Source organism: Curcuma longa, chromosome 17, assembly GCF_044706935.1.
Source record: "Curcuma longa cultivar G26 ecotype Majalengka, Jawa Barat chromosome 17, ITB_CL_G26_1.1, whole genome shotgun sequence".
NCBI classification, from domain to species: domain Eukaryota; kingdom Viridiplantae; phylum Streptophyta; class Magnoliopsida; order Zingiberales; family Zingiberaceae; genus Curcuma; species Curcuma longa.
In genome coordinates, this window is record NC_133877.1 from 4,068,969 (window position 1) to 4,090,692 (window position 21,724).

General features: G+C 38.8%; 5 protein-coding genes across 10 annotated transcripts; 3 read left to right on the forward strand and 2 right to left on the reverse strand.

Moving 5' to 3' along the window:
- Window positions 1-265: 265 nt before the first annotated feature.
- On the forward strand, window positions 266-1,564 carry LOC141848194 (protein TIFY 3-like). Of its 4 annotated transcripts, none has more exons than XM_074736253.1 (5): window positions 266-419; window positions 529-637; window positions 761-950; window positions 1,147-1,207; window positions 1,346-1,564. In XM_074736253.1, exons 1-5 carry the CDS (start codon window positions 367-369, stop codon window positions 1,425-1,427), a joined length of 495 nt encoding a protein of 164 aa, XP_074592354.1. In that variant the 5' UTR covers window positions 266-366; the 3' UTR covers window positions 1,428-1,564. The 4 variants fall into 4 exon arrangements, with proteins under 4 accessions (XP_074592354.1, XP_074592355.1, XP_074592356.1 ...); XM_074736254.1 differs by having other exon boundaries at window positions 1,150-1,207; XM_074736255.1 differs by having other exon boundaries at window positions 764-950.
- Window positions 1,565-1,843: 279 nt separating this feature from the next.
- On the forward strand, window positions 1,844-2,921 carry LOC141848195 (uncharacterized). Its single transcript, XM_074736257.1, has 2 exons — window positions 1,844-2,590; window positions 2,692-2,921. The coding sequence occupies exons 1-2, from the start codon at window positions 2,077-2,079 to the stop codon at window positions 2,769-2,771; spliced, it is 594 nt and encodes a 197-aa protein (XP_074592358.1). The 5' UTR covers window positions 1,844-2,076; the 3' UTR covers window positions 2,772-2,921.
- A 337-nt stretch (window positions 2,922-3,258) lies between these two features.
- LOC141848688 (putative ubiquitin-conjugating enzyme E2 33) lies at window positions 3,259-10,604 on the reverse strand. 3 transcript variants are annotated; one of them, XM_074736733.1, is made up of 10 exons: window positions 10,464-10,604; window positions 10,113-10,211; window positions 9,384-9,438; window positions 8,756-8,794; window positions 6,937-7,000; window positions 6,776-6,837; window positions 6,639-6,678; window positions 6,350-6,377; window positions 4,532-4,623; window positions 3,259-3,745 (listed from the first exon to the last, which is right to left on the reverse strand). In XM_074736733.1, exons 2-10 carry the CDS (start codon window positions 10,167-10,169, stop codon window positions 3,493-3,495), a joined length of 690 nt encoding a protein of 229 aa, XP_074592834.1. In that variant the 5' UTR covers window positions 10,170-10,211; window positions 10,464-10,604; the 3' UTR covers window positions 3,259-3,492. The 3 variants fall into 3 exon arrangements, with proteins under 3 accessions (XP_074592834.1, XP_074592832.1, XP_074592833.1); XM_074736731.1 differs by having other exon boundaries at window positions 10,113-10,235; XM_074736732.1 differs by lacking the exon at window positions 10,464-10,604 and adding an exon at window positions 10,339-10,396 and having other exon boundaries at window positions 10,113-10,235.
- Window positions 10,605-16,282: 5,678 nt separating this feature from the next.
- LOC141811659 (pectinesterase-like) lies at window positions 16,283-18,407 on the forward strand. Its single transcript, XM_074699684.1, has 2 exons — window positions 16,283-17,203; window positions 17,646-18,407. Exons 1-2 carry the CDS (start codon window positions 16,339-16,341, stop codon window positions 18,332-18,334), a joined length of 1,554 nt encoding a protein of 517 aa, XP_074555785.1. The 5' UTR covers window positions 16,283-16,338; the 3' UTR covers window positions 18,335-18,407.
- Window positions 18,408-20,069: 1,662 nt separating this feature from the next.
- On the reverse strand, window positions 20,070-21,284 carry LOC141848234 (uncharacterized). Its single transcript, XM_074736293.1, has one exon. The coding sequence runs from the start codon at window positions 21,282-21,284 to the stop codon at window positions 20,085-20,087; it is 1,200 nt and encodes a 399-aa protein (XP_074592394.1). The 3' UTR covers window positions 20,070-20,084.
- Between the last annotated feature and the right edge of the window lie 440 nt (window positions 21,285-21,724).

Below are 21,724 nucleotides of genomic sequence, written 5' to 3' on the forward strand. Positions count from 1 at the left end.
TTCTTTTGGAAATCTTCCATTTCACCCTTCAAAGTTTACATACGTCGCATATTCAGAGTTTTGATATTGTCAAAAAAGTCCTTCTAAGTTTTCACGTTCATGTCATTCGATCCCTAATCAACAGTCAAGTGAAGCAAGAAAATGGTCACGCGGCGAGTATAGTGTTTTAAGAAAATTTGTAAACTTTGAGAGCTAAAATGAAATTGTGGCTTTTCTGTGGTCATCATAGCTTCGGTTCCCTTGCCGTGCAGAGTGAGGAAGAAAACCGTTCACTCCGCGGGAAAAAGGTAATCGTTCCGATTTAAGAATCGGCTGGTGCTCCTCAGAGCTCCACTAGGGTTTGCTTCTCCGAGAAGAACAGGTCGGATGGAGCGATCCGAAGCCGTGAAGAAGGAATCGAGGTCGAACTCTCTCGGAAGGTACTAACTAATTCCTCTCTGTTTTTTGTTTTTTGAATTTTTGCTTGGGGTGCGAAGATTTTATAGCTTTGATTTGGTCCTCGGCGTTCGACTGTGAACGATTCTTCAGGTGTTCGACGATGCCAACGGCGAGGCCATCGTTCGCCGCTTCGGATTCGCCGCTCACCATTTTCTACGGCGGCAAGGCTAGGGTTTACAACGCGATCCCCCCAGAAAAGGTTCGAGCCTGTCCCCTTCTTAACGTAGAATTTTTTTTTCTTCTTTGTTTTAAAAAATGGCTTTTTTGGCTCGCTTTAGATTTTGTTTTCCTAAGTTTTAATTGATTTTGGTGGATGCTGAAGCAGGCGCAGGCGATAATGCTCATCGCGGCCACCGCCGCCGCCGAGGCCGCAAAGGTAACCCTAGCAAGGGCTCCGGCGGAGCTCGACGCAGCTGAGGTCCTTGGGCCGGCGCTCACCAGATCTCTGTCACTTCAAAGCTCGACGGCGGAAGGAGGGCAATCTACTAGCGCTCTCTTCATGCTCCAAACAGGTATCAATGGTTATGAAATTAAAAAAAAAATCTCACTTTTTTCTTCCTTAAGCCTAACCAAATGGGAAAAATTAATGCTTTTGTTGGAAATAGGATCGAACAAGGCGTTTACCACTATATTTCTTATCATTTCTTATTTCAATAAGATTTAAAGATGGAAAACATCATCAGGATGAGTTGTCTGTTTACTTGATAGCAGAGTTGCCCATCGCAAGGAGGCACTCGCTTCAGCGTTTTCTGGAGAAGCGCCGGGACAGGTAACGTTTCTTCCTTGAATCAATTTATTTGATCTAATTTCGACGAACAAACTAAAGAGGAAATAAAACTTAAATTAAATTACTTGGGCACGGCCATTGCTGTGAGAACTGAGGCCCATGACGGCCACTTCTCTGCAGGTTGGCAAACAAAACTCCATATGCTTCAGCAATGTCGCCCGACATGGAAGTGGCCTCGGAGGGCAGTTCTAAACTCACATAATGATCCCTATCAGCTAGCGATTATTACTAAGTCTCTATGGTCTAAGGAAGAAACCTGTATGAACTTGTTGCTCTATCGTCTGTCTGTCTTTGTTTTTTCGATGCACAATTCTATCTTAGGTTCTATATTTGTCATAACTAACTAACTAACTAAGCTTCCCTTAAACTAATCAATTGATTAATTGGGCCTAGCAAGTCTAGCAGACAGCCTAACGATGGTTGTAAAATTAGCATAAGCTAAAATAGTCACGACTGTTAAATTGAAATTTTAAAAAGTTTATTGTTACGAAGAAGAAGAAGAAGAGGAGGTCTGTTTTGGATCCTCAACGGGCGACGCGGCGGCGTCGAGCGGTGGGCATTGCAGGTCGGAGCACCCTCGGCCATTACTGGCCGCTTAAAAGGCCAACAGCGCCGCCTTCGCTGTCGCAACCGCCACCGCCACCTTCAAACCCAACCCTTCGCCGCGCTTTCCGATTCGCTCGCCGCTACGTCGTCATCTATCGTCGTTCCGCAGGCGGCCGCCTCTGTTGCGCCTCGTCCCCTTCCGCCTCCAGTCGCGGCCGCGCCGGCCCCGGCCGCTATGCGGAGCTCCTGAATCGTCCCGCGAAGCAGAAGCGGAAGCGAGGAGAGTTTGGTTGGATTGCTTTTTTATGGCGAGGATGAAGAAGAAGAGTGCGGATCTGGTGGTTGATTTGCCCCGTGGCCGCCCCTCGATGGCGTGGCAGATCTCCACCGAAGGCGGCGCGGCGGCCGACGGCGGGGGGAACAAGAGGAAGAAGCTGTCGAAGCAGCTGTCGATGCAGGAGACGACAAGGGAGGCCAAGTGGGAGAAGCGGCGGCGGATGCTGCTCGCCGTGGAGGAGCAGGAGGAGGAGGAGCAGCAGGCGGAGGAGGAGGGAAGGAGGGTGAGGAGCCTAACGGACGAGGACCTGGACGAGCTGAAGGGGTGCATCGAGCTAGGGTTCGGGTTCAGCGAGGAAGGAGGCGGCCACGACCTCCGCCACACGCTGCCGGCGCTCGACCTCTACTTCGCCGTCAACCGCCTCCGGAACTACTCGTCGAGCTCGGGTTCCACCTCCAGCACCTCCTCGCCGACCACGCTGAGCCCCCGGAGCGCCGACGGAAGCTCCACTTCCGGCGAATCCTGGAAGATCTGCAATCCAGGTACGCACTTCATTAAAATTGAAAATTCATCGTGCCAATTGTCAAAGAGACCGGAGAGAATTCCGATTCCTGCATTTGTTTTTTGGATGAATTGAAAACAGGGGACAATCCGCAGCTTGTGAAGACGAGGCTGAGACACTGGGCGCAGGCCGTCGCTTGCTCCCTCCGCCAAAGCTACTAAACTCCATTATCAGCCACTGTAAACTCCATTATCATCATCCATCTTCAGGTCTCTCCTCCACTTTCTCTCGCTGTACATTCAAGGATCCAGCAATGTCACTCCTTCCTTTTCGATCTACTCAATTTGCTATTTGTCTTCACGTATTGGATTTTAACCTGCTACTGAAATTAAACGAATCTTATTTTAAAAAAAGGTAACGCAAGTTTCCGATCAAAGGTAATCTAATTCGAGTTTAGTATTTTACTCGATTGGCTCGCTGAAGCGTATCTATTTGGGAATCATAATCTACATGATTTGTATATTTTTAAAATCTTAATTGTCGACAATCATAGATCTTTCAATATTACAGCCTCTGAGTGTAGGGTGTCACCCTTAGACAAGATCTTTCCATAATAGGGTACATGAAATAATAATAATCTTACATAGGACGTACGCAGCCCTAGTTAGATAGCTCATTCATGCATTAATAGATATTCCACAATTTCACTGAACGAAGACGAAAGAACTACAAACATAAACTTTCAAACGAGCAAAGCTGGTCGTGACAATGGCCGAGTGCATTCGAACTTGAACAGTAGCTGCAGGCTACTAGTGGTTTAAGTCATACCACAATGCCCAACCAGCTACAATTATCAAGAAAAATCTACAATGCACAATCTAGCAATTAGATTGGTGTCAACTTTACACCAGAGTGAAAGGCATATATATTTATCTTGAGACTTCAAATTTGAAGAAGTGGTAAAGCTATCATGATACCAAACACTGACAATAACAGCAGCACTAACCAGAATGGCACTGGTTTTCTCTGCCTTCTCCTTGCCGCACCATCTTGCAGAAAAGGCTGCTCGACAGAGGTGGAGAGAGGATGCAAATTATTCTCCGGCTGTCGAGCAACAGGCCGTTCCACATTCTGTTGCTGGTAGTACTTCTCTATGTATTCTGGGAAGAGCTTCTTAAAGTTCAGACAATTTTTGCTGTTTCATGCAACAAAATTATGAGTTTATGAATACATAAAAATACAAAACCAACCAATCTGAAGGGAAACAAATAAATATAAACATGGCTATGCAATATGTGGTTAAAACATGTGACAGTCAGCAAACTTGATCAATTTTTCACGTCCTCGGACTTCTAAGACATACATGTCACAGCTTACAAACTTAGTGTAAGATTTCAAGGCTCAAGGTAGTTAACATGAAAATGATTTTGAGTTTTTAGACTTTTTTATCACAATATACTAGCATCTTGATACGAACCGAGTACTGCATGCGACTTAGTAATAACACAGTGCAATCTTATTTCAGTGATCAGGCCTTCATAGTCAAACTTGAGCCATCAATGTTTACATGAAATGTAGTGTCAAAAGTGGTATAGACTGGCAAATTGGAATATGATAAAACCTCTTCAAATGAGAGGATTTGATTAAGATCCAAGAAGAGGCAGAGAGAGATTCTAAGAAAAACTTACGCAAAGGAAGTAAAACTATACTTGAGTGCTCTTCATTTAACTAAACATATCATAAACTGATCTAAGTGTAGCTAGAGACCCACATAGGTGGCCATGCATAAATAACAGATATTATAGCTTTGATTGTTGTTGATGGTGAAAATTAGTGTGGTGATGACGGGGGTTACACTGTCGGGTTGCGTAAGGCCTATGGTTTTAGTTCCCAAACCTTGAAAACTTCAGATAGTATCTGATAACTGACTAAATAAGCAATAAAAGGAAATGTTTTGTAGCACGCCAAGTCAGAAAATTACTTTTCACAATTGTATGATAGTGAAGCTTTGGCTAATTTTCGCTTGTCATCATCAGAAGATCTAATGCTTCCAGCAGTCTGGTGATTGTCCAACTGCAGGTACATCAAATTGGATAAATTAAGCAGAGATATACTGTGCAGAAACATTTACAGTGCATCAATTCCATACCAGATATCATATACTGATTTTACTCAATAGTTGAGTGTCTTTCTAATTAGTTTATTGCAAGAAATATAGAATATATAGCTTAAGATTTCTGTTAAACTGATTATATTCCACCAGTGAGTATCTTGCGTCCAAGTGTATTGCAAGAAAGAATGTGTAGCTTAAGATTTCTTTCATACTTATAGCAAAAGGCAAGTTGTTTTCTCCTTCAATGACTTCTCAGGACATTGCTGAACTATGGAACCAAAAACTTAATCATCATATAAAATAATAAAACAAAAAACAAAAGATGCTTAAATTATGTCCATAGCTTGCTTGTGGTTTCATCTAGAATGCTATTCCAATTTTGATGATAGATAAATGAGCATCTTATCCCTTTTGCAAATGCCTTGTGGTGTATATTAAAATTGAAGACTGAAGCCACATTCTTTGAATAACTAATCATTTCAAATTAATGTTACACCAACCAATCACTAATTCATTTCAAAATTCTAACCTAATATGCCATACTATTAGCTATTAGCTTTTCTGGTCAAAATGTTGTATTATTAGCTTTCAAGTATTATAATGAATCAAACTACTTCAATGAGACACAAATATAGTCCACACTTGCAGGCTGACAAAGACAGTTTAGATGAATGAATCACTGTTAACTTAAACTTGAACATTTTGAGTTAGTGGATAGATCTGATAAGTTAAACATTTACACAGATTGTGTCATTTATAAGTTCAAAGTAGCATTTTAGAAAAGTTTACTTCTATATAATACTTTCAAAGAATTCAAAAATACAAGTTCAAACTGAAGGAAAATGGTCAAAGATTCTCTCAGATCATCTGCAATATAATTCTTTAGATATCTCTTAACAATAATAAAGAAATCAATTAATTATTGCATTATGATGCTAGAAGTAGTCACCATCATCATTTAGTCATGTAAGTCCCAAGTATTTAAGTTCAAATATATGGATTTTCTTTGAACATGTCATATCATCTTAAACTATTTTGTCACATTTATCATTTTTTATATTAATAAAGGACAACCCCCCAATGCGGGATTCCGAGGGAAGGGTCGGATCCTGCATTGCAAGATGTTATTTCTGTGACTCAAACCCATGACTACAAGATCACACAGCAATAACTTTACTATTGCGCCAAAGCTCCCCTTCATCATTTATTATATTAATACTTTTTAAATTTTCCTAGACCCACACATCCATCATAGGATTATCATCTCCAATATATTATTTTTTGTGTGCAATTCCTTAAATCACAATATTCAAATCCATAAAACATGATTGGTAATACACTAGTTATAAAATTTTAATGTTAGACTAATTGGTTGACCTTAGAGGCTCTTATATCACTACTCACTCTTCATGCTATTAATTATATCTTTACCAACATCTTCTTGATGAATAATAGATCAAAGATATCTTACCAGAATTTCAATGTCCATACATCTTGATCATTCCCTAAATTCTTTTTTTACTACTGAAACAGCATTTCATATATTCACTTTAGTTAATATCTCTAATTTCTAAACAACTTTTCATATAATGTTGCTAGAAGTACACAAGCAAAACGTAATGTACAAAATGTAACTAAAATGTTCGTTTTAGAGCCATTCAGAATAGAAGTGTTATAGCAACTTACCATGAAGGAAAGTAGTCCTGTCAAGATACTGCACCAGGAAATAATAAACATCAGAAATCTATTATAGATGAACAAGAAATTACCCTAAGCAATTTAATCACCCACGTGCAAAGAACATAACTAAAACAAGAATAATGATAACAGTGGTTAATAATGTATATATTGTTCAACTTTCTATTTCCTGGTATGCAAATGAAGACTCAAGTAATACTGGAACAAAAGTCAAGGAGACAAAAAATGGAAAACATAAGGTTACAAATTGTCACTCCCATTATGTTTTATATCTCACCTCGATACAGACCACATAGGATTCCAAGACTCCGGATGAACTGAAAGGAAAAACAATAATCACAACTCAAACTCAAATGAGAACGAATTCTTTCTGAAAGGAAGCAAATTTATCATAGGACTGTGCTAGGAACTTACAATCACTCATGGATAAGCATATTCTAACATTGGGGGCAAATCGACCATTAGGAGTTATCATGCTGGAGAAAAGATACTCAGTTAATTGCACCCTAGACAATGGAATCTAGAGTAACCCTGCAGCTTTGAAAGTAAAAATATCTTATGAAGAACTTAGGTACCGAATACTGGGAGGCTTGAATGGGTAATCGGGAGGGAATTTAAGCTTTCCATAGTAATATCCACCTGCATATTAAATTATTGTCAGCATGGAACTAGATCAGAAATTGTAAAATTGTCAATTTAAGGATAAGGTGACCAATGAAAAAAGAATGAATCTAACAAGTGCATTTTCCAATTTTATACACTAAACATTACCAAGCATATAAAGGCAAATGAGAAAGACGAAAAACTTGACAGAAACACTACTGGATATTATGTTTAATTACCGGATATAGCATCTGGTTAAAAAGAAACTTGAAGAAGATGACAAAGAAGTAAAGCTAGTGCAGCAATTGAGAAGCTTGACAGAAACAATACTCAACTGATCTTCAAAGAGTTGACAGTTCAAGTAACGTTGACCACAATCTACAAGACAGACCTTCAAAGGATTAAGTTGGTGACAATCTTTAAATGAAACTTTATAAAAAATAATTCCTTAACTCTCGCTTAAATTGAGCATAGTATGGGATTAACTAGTGAAAATTGCCTAGTGAAGAGAGAGGGGGAAAAACAGATTAGGCATCAAAGATAGAGTAAAGCTTGATGTTACTCCGTGAGACAAGGATGTAAGCAAGCATTAAGAATAATAGCATACTAAATAAAGTTCTAACATCTACCAGAGAGAAAAAACAAAGAGAAATAGGATATTGGAAGAGAGACAAAGAATAATCTATCTTTTCGAAGTTACAACTGACAGAGATGTTGGAAGAAACAAACAATACATAATCTGATCTTAAATCATCTATAAAAGATAAAAAATGAGAAATGGAATAATGGTGGTGAAATTTGAATCCAGAAAATACAGGAGAGAAAAAGAAAGGACAATGAAGTTGCTTAAAAATATGAAATTTTAACAATTGTCTAGATATGACCTTTTTCTGTACTTTCCTTCTTCTAGCTGCCAACTTTCTAGAAAAAACATTTTGTAATATTCCCCTCGATCTATTTAATATACTCCCTTTTTATTTAGATTATGCCCTTATATCTCTTTTTAATATATCATTTTAATTTTTTTCTCTTTTTCTTGAGTTAGAGTTTACTAAGTCCAAATCATATTGGATATAGTCTTTGGAATTATTCCTCCTAGGCAAACCCATTGACCTGGAAGTGATAGAGAGAAGTTGTGTGCCCTTTGTACGAGCACAAGGAAAGAGAGAGAACTCATCAAAGTCACTAAACTTGGAGAAGAGGACGAGAAGGGCAAAAGCAAAGATTGGACAAGCTCATCATAAAGGGCATCAGTGGGCTAGAGGAAACCAATGAGCACAGAGGCTAGAGTTTATTAGGCCACTCCGAAGCTATGTGGAAGTTGCATTCAATGGAGTAGGCATGAAGCTCCTCAAGCCCATGAAATGTGAGATTAATGAAATCACCATCAATCAAAATATGGATGATCTGCACATAGAGGTAAACAACCTCATGCTTGCCTGTGTTTAGATCAACACTAAAGAGATTCACAATCCAACCATAACCCATTTAGAGCCAACAAAGTAGGGGTCACAATGACAAAGGATGCAAAAAAGGTGCACAGAGGAAGATAGGAGGGAGACTGCTAACTTGTAGCAAAGAAGACGAGGGAAGGAATTACTACGAGAGTGGGTGCTTCACTCAGTTGACATCCTCGGAGTGTCTCTAGCATATGGCTTAAACCCATATGTTGATGAAAGAACTATCCTTTCAGGTTGAGGGAGACTCTAGCATACTACCCAATATGGACTGAACCCATATCATATAACTAATAACTCCAACAACACTAAATAATGAATTTAAAATCATTACCTGCATATGGTGTGCCATCACTTCCTTCAATGACAAAATCTGAAAAGGTGCCAAAACATAATCAATTCCAATTAAAAAAAAAGGTAACTCGAGATGGATTAATGAAGATCTGGGTCAACCAATCAAGTGACAGGAAAATTTGTCATTCATCATTGCAAGGTTTCAAAATATATGTAGATAGGTAGAATTTAAGTGCTCATGAACCATTTCAATACATAAGGACTAATTCTATCATTTTATTAATGGTATCTTAAACATTTATTATAGAGAGAAACAGCAGCTGTACAGATAATATAAATTTATGAAGTGGAAGCACATATCTTCTTATAGAATATATGGACACACAATATTTAAAATTCAAACCCAGTGTAGGGTTTCAACGCTCTTAATTTGCTTGAATAAAAAACTCCTTGGGGAACATAGTAAAATATAAACATGGCCACAACTCCACACCACTAGTTGGGTGCTACTTATTGCAACATAAGAAATGTAGCAGGGATCAGTTCTAAGATTAGTTATTGATAATCCTTGAGGAGAAATGTCATTCACACTTACACTGGGCTACAGAATCAATAGTGAATAGATTGAGTTTAAATGAAATGAGAAATAAAAGACACAGTTTACTTACGCCAATCCAGAATATCTGAAGGAGAAGGGCGAGCTGCAATCTGCGGAGGAGGTTCCTGCAATTTAGTTGTGAAATATTTGATAAGTTTCAACAATAATAGGTGATGTTTAACCTCATGATAAAGAAACTGCATGCAAATTGTAAGATACTGCATAAAGAAACTTTGAAAATGATGAAAAAATAGTCATTTTTCCAAAATGATAGCATCTGACAGCAATGATCAAGAAAATGTTCCTAATTGAATTACTAACAATATAATTAATCCAAAACTCACTTATCTAAGTATATAAAAGATGAAGTGAGAAAGAAGTTCATGCTCGGGAACACCAACCCAACTTATAGGTGAGACAGAATAGCCGCGTTAGTCCCATCTATTAGGGATTGGCAGCTCAAGAATAAATAATGAAAACTTGAAATGTCATATCACTAGATACAACCATATTGGTGAAAACAAGAAGTTAGTGTAATCACTAGTTCACTACTGCGCATATGCAGAAACGCATGGGTTCCATTTAGATTAGTAAATAGGAACGAAGGTGACTATTCATAGAATAGCAAACTTCAGTTACTATGGTACATACTCCTGCCAGTGCCGCATGAAAAAACATACAGCACAGTTCAAAAATATTGACCACCTTAAAGATCTCGATATTCAGTGACGGAAACTTTAAATAGAGTAAATGCTACGGAAACTGGCCCATCACATATTGGAAACAAACGCTAGCTCACCTTACAAATTGCACGATATTCTTTCAGAAGGCGCTTGACGCAGGCCCTCTCTGCCATCCGCTACAGCTGAACCCAGATGAACAGACTCCGCCGCTACCCCTAGCACAATTCTCCAGGCAAATCCTGTCAATTTTTAGACATATGCAGAGAAGATTGACCTTGAGAAAAGCAAATAAAGAGCTTTCCGAATCTAATGCCACAACACAGATGACGAAACAATATTCACACAGGGAAACTGCAATTTGAGCGAGCGATCCCCGAAAAATGGAATCCTTGATTGCAAGATCGATCTGACGATCAAATGGTCAACCGGTAGCTCGAAATACGATTGGTGAAAGGGAAAGGACGAACCTGTGCGAAGGTCCGAGATGCGGAGCGTTGCCTCAAATTCGGCAGCGCCTCGGCCGGATGGCGATCCAGAGGTGATCGCAGATTCACGGGAGTGGCAACAGAACGAAAAGGGGGCAGGCAACAGGTCAAGGGCGGTCAGGCCAAACTGAGATGGACCTTAAGATTTTGATGGATCGCGACTAAATATTAAATTAACATTTCATATAAATTTCGGGGGGAAATGTAATTACATAATAGGGTAAAAAAACACACACCCACCCCTTTTGAGACGTTCTTTTTATTTAAAAATATATCAAAACATATTTCACCATATTTTTTATTCCCAAAAATATTTTTAAATATGATTATAATTACTACAATATAAAATAAAATTATTTTATACTTTTTATTGTATCGAAAGATTCAAACAAATTAATTTTAAAATATATAAATGATTTTTTTAAACAATACTCAGATATGCTTTAACTATTTTTCAAGCATATGATCGTTAAAAAAAAAAGGACGAAGACCAAACGGCGCTCATGAATCGTCAAAATAATATCTCACTTTAATTTTATATCAAAAGAGTATTCATTTTCATATATAATTACTCAATCATCCTCTATTATATTATTAATATTATTATCTCTCTTTTATATTTTTCAATCATCCTCTATTATATTATTAATATTATTAATATTTTTCATATAAATTTTAAATCAGAAGCACGTTATAATGGTTACAATTTAATAACTAGTGTAATTAAGCTACCACACAGTTATAGTAACTCGTAACTACTATAACTGTGAATATTAGTTAAGTTTTGAGATGTCATAATTTTCGTTTCGGATTGAACTACGAGAAGTATAATATTTCAAATCGAAACTCATTTGAATATCTACATTTGTCACCGGCTGTAATCTATAATGATCCAATTTTATGCCTAAACAATATCTTTCAAAAATCTGTGGGAGGTTTCGAATAATTTTAATTCTCTTTATTTAAGATTATTTTTTATGTTATAGCAATTAAGATTTCATAACTATTACCATTATTATAATTGTATTAATTATAAAATTGTAATTGTTACATTTGTATAATGGTTCAATTGTAGCAGCTACAAAATCAAAATTATACAAGTAGCTACAGTTTCATAGTTACTACTGATTCCAGATTTAGATATGAAATATAAATGAGATAATATTGAAAATAATATTGAAGGATAGCTATATTATTTTATATAGGGGTGAGATATTTATTTGATAAAAAAGGTCCTTTGATTCTCTGTAAAAAAAATGCTTGGTGTTTTATTAAATACATCATATTTTTATTTTTTTTATAATTCTATTTTTATTTCTTTTAAATTTATTAATTTTCCTAATGAAGTATATATATAATTGTTGTCGAGATTCTCCATTACCTATGGTGTCATTAAATTGAGTGGAAAGAATGAATGAAGATTTCAATTTAGGAGTGAGTCAATGACCTTACCACGAGGTCAGAGTTGGATGGGCATCATAAATAGAATTAGTTGCGAAGACAAACTCCAAATGTATTCGAGAAAATCTCCTACTATTCCAAAGGTTAAATAAAAAATAACAAAAAATAATTTAGTACATTAAAAACATTTCTACTAAATCAAATTTCTACATGTGTCGGTACAAATGCCAAACAGCCACAGATTGAGACACTAAATGAAGATGTTGATTGGAGATTGATGCAGTGGATATTATGGGCCTCCACATATATTAGTGGAATTAAGAGCTGTGTTGAACTGTAAATTAAAATCAAACATGCTCAGTCAGAATCAAATCTGATCAAAAGTTAAGTCGAGCTCGCTCAGTCATTAAGGCTTAGAAATCAACTCAGAATGTATAGTCGGAGTTGACAGTCTTACTTGAGAAATATAGCCCGAGCTGACAGAATCGTTTGGGGAACATACCTGAGCACTTGATCTTAGGACTCTTAAACAATTTCAACTCCTCAGTTACTCCTAACTCGACCGTCCGACTTTGTAACATGTCTGAATGACTCGGTCATTCCCGATTTTTTCACGCTCAAATCGATCTTAGGGTCGTAGGCTCGACCATCTCAACGTTTGAGCTCTACCAAATGTGGCTCGTGACAAACACAGAAAGTGTGGGATGACATGATACTATCATACATGTTTCGTGGAGAAAAGTGAAGAACATGATACGACGTGACCTATCCACAATCAGAACATGAGTGATAGGGGTGTAAATAGAGAAAGCTTGGAGATGAATGATAATATCACAAGAAGTCCACTCCCGTGGACACAGGGACGCACACAAGCAGAATCACTAATTATTCTTCTATCTTTTCCATTTTGAGATTATCTGACTAATTCGAGAGTTGAAATGCCAAGGTTCGTCTTGACACTATTCTAATCCGTCCTCTAAGTTCTTGAGATTTTGTTTTCTTAGTTTTCTTTTTCCCAATTAATGAAGTGCGAGAAGGATAGAAGCAAAGTTTTTCTTCTAGCCACGAAAAAAATTGAGAATAAAAAATAAAAAAATATATTGGATGTGAATGTTACTCTATGTCGGAGAGGAGATATTTGCATGTTATTTAGAGTTGAAAAAAAATTGATTAAAAAAAAAAGAAGAAAATGAGGGGTTCTCAAGCTACCTTTATCACATTGGATGCCTAATTTAATCATTATTAAATTACATACATTAGCTAAGATCAGAGAATTGACAAAAAAAAAAAGAAGTTATTTCAAAAATACAAGAAAATAATCCAACCTTACTTTATTAAAAATGATTTGAGTTACATTTATCAAATCTTTATAGTCTAAGTACGCTTCAAATGATTAGGAGAGGGAAAAAATACAACCTAATCTCATCTTGTGTGGCTAGCGCTCACCTCCTAATTCTTCCTTTTATAGCTATGCCATCTTAAAAAATTTAAAAAGAATCTAACAAATGTTTCTTATTTAGATTTAATTAGAAAAAATCTAATGAAATCTTTTGATAAGATTTTATTAGTTTCTTAATAAATCTCCTTAACTAAATTTTATTATTTTCTTAACAAAATCTCTTAATAAAATTTCGTTAATTTCTTAACAAAATTTCTTTATTGAGTTTTGTTATTTTCTTAACAAAATTTTTATGAAAAAATCAGAACAAAATTTTATTTAGGATTTAGAAGAAATAGAATTCTTAACAGAATTTCTTAACATAAATTCTTAATAGAATTTTTCATAGAAAAATTCTTAACAGAATTTCCTAATCAAAATTCTTACGGAATTCACTTAGGTGGATATGAGGCTTTATCCAGAGGCTACAATAGGAACCTAGAGGAGGAATTGATTTTGACCTCCTGATGGGCTTGGACTTCCTGTGTTCTCCTTGAACACCCAACTTAAGTCCATCAATAATAACTCATACCACTAAAGGGTTATTATTGAACTACCTCACCAATCCCATATTATAATATGAGCTTCTTCTTATCATGAGTGTATTAATCTCCCTTGTTTAAGATATCGTATGTCCGTCAATTAATTGAATTACTAACAACTCAATTAATTAACTTTTTATTTCGAAAATAGTACCACTCAACTTTATTATCATGCGGAACTAAGTCCACTTGCAAGATTTACATGATAATCCTTATGAGCTCCTCAAGAGGACATCATCAGCCTAATTATTAGGACACAGTTTCCTTCTATAATCAACAACACACCATATACATAGCATTATCTCCCAACTCATTGGACATTTTGATTTAACGAATAAATATCACCCTTTGATGAATTAAAGAAATACATATTAAGTATATGTGCTTGTTATTATATAGGGATTAAGAGCATGCACATCCATAATAACTGAGGTTTAGTTCGATTATATAGTCAGTATAAATCGAACGACCTCAAACGGTCCTGCTCAATACACACAAAGTGTATTAGTGTAATTTAATAGTCAAGATAAACTAATACCAATTACACTACAACCACTCCAATGGTTTGTCCCTATCCATCTTGGTTGTGAGCTACTATTTATAATTTATAAGGAATCTGATAACATGATCTTCTGTGTGTGACACCACACACCATGTTATCTACAATATAAATTAAGTGGATAACTGCATCATATAAAATGCAGACATTTGACCAATGTGATTCTTATTTTAAAATATTTCAAATATAGATGTTCATACAAAAGCTAGGCTTATAGTATACATCCCAACAATCTCCCACTTATACTAAAAGACTATGCTGCTATGAATGCTATCATACATCTGATTCTCATCTCTTCAACTTGCCTGTCCAAAGCTCTTGTCGGAAAGACATTAGTTAAAGAATCTGCCAGGTTATCTACTGATGTAATCTTGGCGACAACAATTTCTCCTCGTATCAGGTGGTACTTGTGTTCAATGTGTTTACTTGTCTTATGGACTCGTGGTTCATTCGAGTTTGCAACTGCACCACTGTTATCACAATAAATTGTGATAACTTTGGGTAAACCAGGAATCACATCTAAGTCCATCAAAAAATTCCTGAGCCATACAACTTTTTTAGCTATCTTAGAGGCTGCTACATACTCAGCTTCCATGGTAGAGTCCTTAACGCATTTTTGCTTAACACTCCTCCGTGTTATAACTCTACCTCCTAAAGTAAACACATACCCCAAGATAGATTTGCTGCTATCCTTATCTGATTGGAAGTTAGAATCTATGTAACCCACAGGGAGTAATTGATCTGTTTGGTAATTCAGCATATAATCTTGAGTCCTTCTCAAACACCTCTATATATGCTTTACCGCAGTCCAATGTCTTTATCCTGTGTTACTTTAATATCTGCTGACTATGCCAACGATAAAACAGATATCCGGTCTCGTACATAGCATTGCATACATTAGACTTTCTACAACCAAAGCATAAGGAACTGTCTTCATTTTCTCTATCTGCTTTGGTGTCTTAGGACATATCTCTTTAGATAGAGGTACTCCATGCCTAAAAGGTAGAAAACCTTTCGAGGAGTTCTGCATGTTAAAACGAACTATAATAGTATCGATATACGAAGTTTGGGATAAACATAATATCATTTTCTTGCGATCCCTTATTACTTTGATTCCAAGAATATGTGCACATTCTCCCAATTCCTTCATATCGAACTGCTTGGACAATCATACCCTTACGTCTGACAACACTTTGATACTGTTGCCAATGAGCAAAATGTCATCTACGTATAGTACAAGAAATACCACCACGTTTTCGTCGCACTTCTTATATACACAAGACTCATCTAGACATTGAATAAATCTATAGGACTGAATTATATCATCAAATTGAATATTTCAAGATTTTGAAACTTTATATTCTAGCATTAAACAAATCTATTATAAAAAATAATACCATTAATTATAATTTGTACTAAATGCTATAGTAGTAGTATTTATAGATAGACAAAGTTAAATAAAAAAATGTATTTAATAATTATATTGAAAAAAATAGAAAAAAGGGAGGAGAGAAAATAGCCATATCATGGAGACACTAAAATTAATGTCGCATTATATTACATTAATATTATATTATTATTTAAATATAAACATAATATTCCTCTACTCAAAAGAGGATAAAAAACTGATGGATGCAAACTTTTCCGTATTCATATTTGTCTCCTTTTTAAAAATGAAAACAAAATGTCATCTTCAAACTCCTCTTCTCTTCTCTTCTCTCTCATCCTTAATTCGATAAATCAACTCGAAAATCGTTTATTGGAATCGATATATCGTTCTCTATGCAGCTGTCACGCGTTTTTTATGCCTATATACATCGATCGTCTCTGCCACGGCTTTGCTCTGCTCCATAGAGCTTTCCGGAGTTCATTCAAGGTCACTCCGCATTAGCTCCTTCCTCGCTCGTGCAGATCGCTATGGCTTCTTCCGCCTTCGCGTTTACCTCTCTGCTCGTCGTCGTCCTCCTCCTACCTCAAGCCTTCTCTTCGAGCGCCGCCGCTTCCACCGAGAATGATATCTCTGTTTCCGCGGCGGCGAGTTCGCCGCCGTTCCTCCCCTCCGCCTCCTTCCTGTCCACTTTGCAGTCCATCCTCATTCAGATCAAGCGCGTGGCGTTGCTAATTTCTAGAATTCCAAGCGTCTTCGGCGACAGACGCTTCTCCGCCTCCATCACTGACTGCCTCGAGCTCCTCGACCTCTCCTCCGACGAGCTCTCCTGGACCATCTCCTCCTCCACTTCTAGCCCCGCGTCCGTCTCCGGCGGTGGCACCGGCGACCGCCGATTCGACATTCGCTCCTGGATGAGCGCCGCCCTCGGCAACCAGGACACCTGCAAGGAGGGCCTCAGTGGAAGGTTCCACATCTCAGTCATCCTCGACGGTCTCGACACCATCACCTCCCTCATCTCCAACGCCCTGAGAGAAGTCGCCGGCGCCTCAGGTGGCGCCGGCAGCAGGAGGCTAACGGGGTTCCCGGAGTGGGTGTCTCCGGGCGACCGGAGGTTACTCCAGGTTTCCTCCCAACCGACGTCGGCGGACGCCGTGGTGGCGCAGGACGGCACCGGGAATTATGATACGGTTTCGGCCGCCGTGGCAGCTGCGCCGGAGCACAGCGCGCGGCGATACGTGATATACGTGAAGAAGGGAGTGTACGAGGAGAACGTCGAGATTAACAAAAAGAAATGGAACTTGATGATTATCGGCGACGGCGTCGGCCAAACTATCATCTCCGGCGACCGCAGCTACGTCGCCGGCTGGACCACCTATCGCAGCGCCACCTTCGGTGAGTCCTATCACGTCAGACTAGTCAATCATGCTCCAACATCGATCCCAAAACAAACCTTTTAACTGCCTTAATTAACATTTAAGGTCTTTAAATCTTGATTTAAAAATAAATGAAGCTAATTTGGGACATTCCAAGCATCCAGTGCGGCGTTCCCATGCGCCGCAGTGACCTTGGCAGCCTTGCAAGATTCGTACGTACTTTTCAGACGCCAGAATCTTTTACATCATTATTTACCCGTTCTAAGGGCGGGCCTACATAGCATTTCCTCCTGCCGTAGTAGAAGTACACTTCTGGGGAGATTTTCTCGGTGCCTGGACTTTAAACGTCGCATTCATGTCAGGCTTAACCAGTGCTGGATTTTATGGAGTGGAACGGTTCGGTTTAAGCGAACCGGTAGGAAACATATATTAACGACTTTGTTGTGGTTCGATTTGCACAGCGGTGATGGGCAGCGGCTTCATCGCGCGCGACCTGACGATCGAGAACACGGCGGGGCCGGAAAATCACCAGGCGGTGGCGCTCCGCTCCAACTCCGACCTCTCCGTCTACTACCGCTGCGAGTTTACCGGGTACCAGGACACGGTCTACGCGCACTCCCTCCGCCAGTTCTACCGCGACTGTCGCATCTCCGGCACCATCGACTTCGTGTTCGGCAACGCCGCCGCCGTGTTCCAGAACTGCGAGCTCTCCGCGCGGCGGCCGCTTCCGAACCAGAAGAACGCCTTCACCGCGCAGGGACGGCGGGACCCCAACCAGAACACCGGCTTCTCCTTCCAGTTCTGCAACGTCACCGGCGAGGCCGACCTCACGAACGCCACGCCGACGTACTTGGGGCGGCCGTGGAAAGAGTACTCGCGGGTGGTGTTCATGCAGTCCTATCTCGGACCGATTCTCCGGCGGGAGGGCTGGCTCGAGTGGGACCAGAACTTCGCGCTGGACACGCTCTACTACGCGGAGTACATGAACAAAGGGCCGGGTTCGGTTCTGGATAACCGGGTCAAGTGGGCCGGATACCACGTGCTGACCGACGCAGCCATGGCGGTCAACTTCACTGTGGCTCAGTTCATAGATGGTGACTTGTGGTTGCCGACCACCGGCGTTAAGTACACGGCGGGCTTGTCGGCATAATTAGCCGATTAAATGATAAATTGAGTTAAAACTATTTGTTAATGGTTGAGATATTCCAAAGTTCCTAACGCAATTCGGAAACTTGCGAATCCAAACAACGCCGCTGTTCATAAATCTGCCTTGATCTATTGACTTCCAGAGAAAGTTGTCATGAAGAAAGCAAGCTCGGTTATTTGCAGGCTGGGAATTTGTACCAGCTCGTAAAATTTCTTTTCCAGATTACCACAAGAAGTATGTGGATCACTTGGACCGCCTATGTACTAATTAATGGTGGTAAATGCAAAGTTCTGGAATAATGAAGAGAGAGAGAGAGAGAGTTCACATCATCACATGCTTCATTCAATTTCAAGCTGTAACTCTATGATCCTGTTTGACTGATCTAGCAAGCGGCTTCACACACACTGCAAGCGATAAAATCTGGCAGTGAGGGATGCAAGAAACGGTTGTTGGGGATTGGTGGGCGATTTCTTCCCATTCGTCTGCTCCGCCTCACAGGAATGCTGATGGAGGGATTGGTAGGAACAGCGCTCTCAACAGGTAAGCCCACGCCATTTTGGGTTTTTTTTTAAGATTATACGAGCATGTTCACTTACAGATCTAGGAAATCACATAATAATCCTTGGCCTGGCGTTCGGAGATTGATGATGTCCCCGAAAGTTACGGCCTTTAGGGTTTCATTGCCGATGCGCTCGCAATCTGACTGATAATTTTACCGTGTTAGTAGATGCGACCTCCATGGTTTTCGAACAACAAATAGCTCTTTGACCTTGTATCATTGTCCTCGATAGAGCGTTATATTGGTGTCAAATGGATTAGATAGGTTATTGCTTTGGATTAGGAGAGTACCTCCAATGTCCATACATTTTCATCTTCTGTACTTGCACTTCTGAACTCCTGCAGAATGAGAAGGTTCATGTTCATGCCTTCTCGTGAGAGATTAAGGTAGGGACTGTAATTGTATGGCATGCATGGTTTAAGATGTCTCAGGCAAGAAAAGAAGTGGTCTTTGGAGAAGTAAATGCAGATTATTGTCAATTTCATGGCCTTTGGTTCAGGTCTTTATGCTGGCCAGGATTGTGTTGAAACCAGTGGAATTTGCTATATTAAATATATAGCATCTTTTACATGTCAAGATCAGTGGATGTGCTAGATTAGGAATTGTTTCTAGGGATGTAAACCACGAGTCTTGTTTTGTTGAGATATGGCACCTTCTTATACACTACGCATCCTCATTCAAGCTATATTACAATTCTTAATTACATCAAATTAAGAAAACAGATCAAGAGAATTGATAAGGCCACATACATTGTTAGTAAAATTTTGTTTCATTTATTAATACCAGCTTCTGGATACACATATCGTTGATGATTGATCCTGTCCGTAAAGAAATTATGGCATCCATTCCGCATCTGACCCCTTCAATTCTCCAATATCAAATGCAGGAAGGGAAAGACTTAAAGACTAGTTATGAAAATTGTCTGTTCTATGTAGTGTGGTAATAATGAGGATTGACTGTCAAATTCTTCCTAAACTTCTCATAATAATTGACAGTCTATAGTAAATATTATACTCTAATACCTCAGTCTAGGTATCTTGGTTAACTGAAGCTTTGATTTACTAACCAAAGCAAGCTTCAAAGAATTAGAATTCATTGAAATTTAAACAATTCATAAAAGGCAGAACCAAAGTAATAGCATGAAAGTAACACCAAAATGTTGATGAATTTAGTCCTCTAAATTTGAACACCATGTTACCATGGAAAGGTGGCATCAGGAAGGTAGTCCTCTTCATTGTAGTAGTTCCACATACATTGCTCTAAGAAGCAAGGCTCCCTAGCATTTCCATTACTCAAACAAGATAGCATGTTGAACTCCTCATCGGACATATGTGAGCCAATTTTCTCTCCTCCTGCACCTTCACAAAAGCCATCATCCATATTTCTTAGGAACTTACTCCACCATGCTGATGCCATCATGTTCATCTTGTCATTCCACTCCATGTCATGCTGTTCCCCAATCAAATGGATCTCTGCAATCTCATCAGCATCCATCCTTGGATGGAATGCCCTTGATGCAGGGTCCAGTGCATCACAAGAGGCATGGCAGGAATTCTTTGAGAGACAGGATGCCTGGAAACTTGGCATGATACTTTCAGGAGAGCTTGAAGTAGATGAAGTTGGCTGTGATGATGGCTGCATTGTCGGTTTCCAGTAAAGCTTGTTGCCAAAGGTATTGTTTCTATTGTTGAAACTTTGAAGGTTTGGATCAAATCCCAATGGATGATTATGACAAGTGATGTTGAGGTTCTCGTGGACAAGTATTGGGGTAATCGGCAGATGCATCCAAGGGAAAGAATGGTATTCACTTGGTAACAAGTTGGTATTCTGAAGGTGGTTAGAAAAGGTGTAGTTGAATGGATGTGTTGTAAAGTTGATCCTATTCTCGTTCAACTCCTTCTGTATCTCTCCCAACACTGCTGGAGATAGCTCTAAAGTTGGAGAAGGTGATGAATTGTGATGTTGCTGTTGCTGTTGCTGCTGCTGGAATTTTTGCAGCTCAGTTGCATGCTTCATGGTAGCTCTATGAAGTTTAAGGGCCGTTACAATCTCTCGCCTTGCCTCTGCCATGTTAAGTAGTCTTTCTTGATAAGGCTTACTTGTGTGGAGTCGCCGTCTCACTTGCTTCTTTGGTATTGGAGAATTTACTGATGTTGGCTTTGATTCTTGTTGAGATTCACTGAGATATCTGTTATCCTTGGAGTGGTCTAGGGAAATCTTACAAAAACTTGCCTTGCCTCTAGATTTTGACTCCATGGGAGCTTCAGGTCTTGAAGAATTCAGCTGCTTGGCAACACGATTGATGTAGGCACTAGAGAGTTGAGATTCATTTAACTTGTGCGCCTCCACCTCCATCTTCCTGCTGATATACTTAGTACGGAAGTTTCTTGTCATCTCACTCTCCAGTGTGGCTAGATCAAATTATGCCAGGGAATATGAAATGGTTGATGAACTTGGATAATGATGGACTTTCTGGTCTCAGAGGAGGATGTGGGATGGTAGGTGAATTTAAAGAACCATGATGGACTTTTCTGGTTCAGTAGGACAGAACCTATCAGCTCGGTATTGCACCTAGATACATACACACATATATAATATTCCAAACTTTAAGGATGTTTCTTATCCATTATATATTTTAAATGTTTTTCATAGTTGATCAAGTTAGAATCAAATGATCCTTACCGCTTAAAAATCACATTCATATGCAACTTGCTCTGAATTGTAGTACTCATTATTGTTTCATTAGATTTTACTATGATTTGTGTTGCACTGTATTAGAATATAGAATAATGGAAGTCTGTCAGAAATCTTTGATTCGTATTATTCTCTATAGT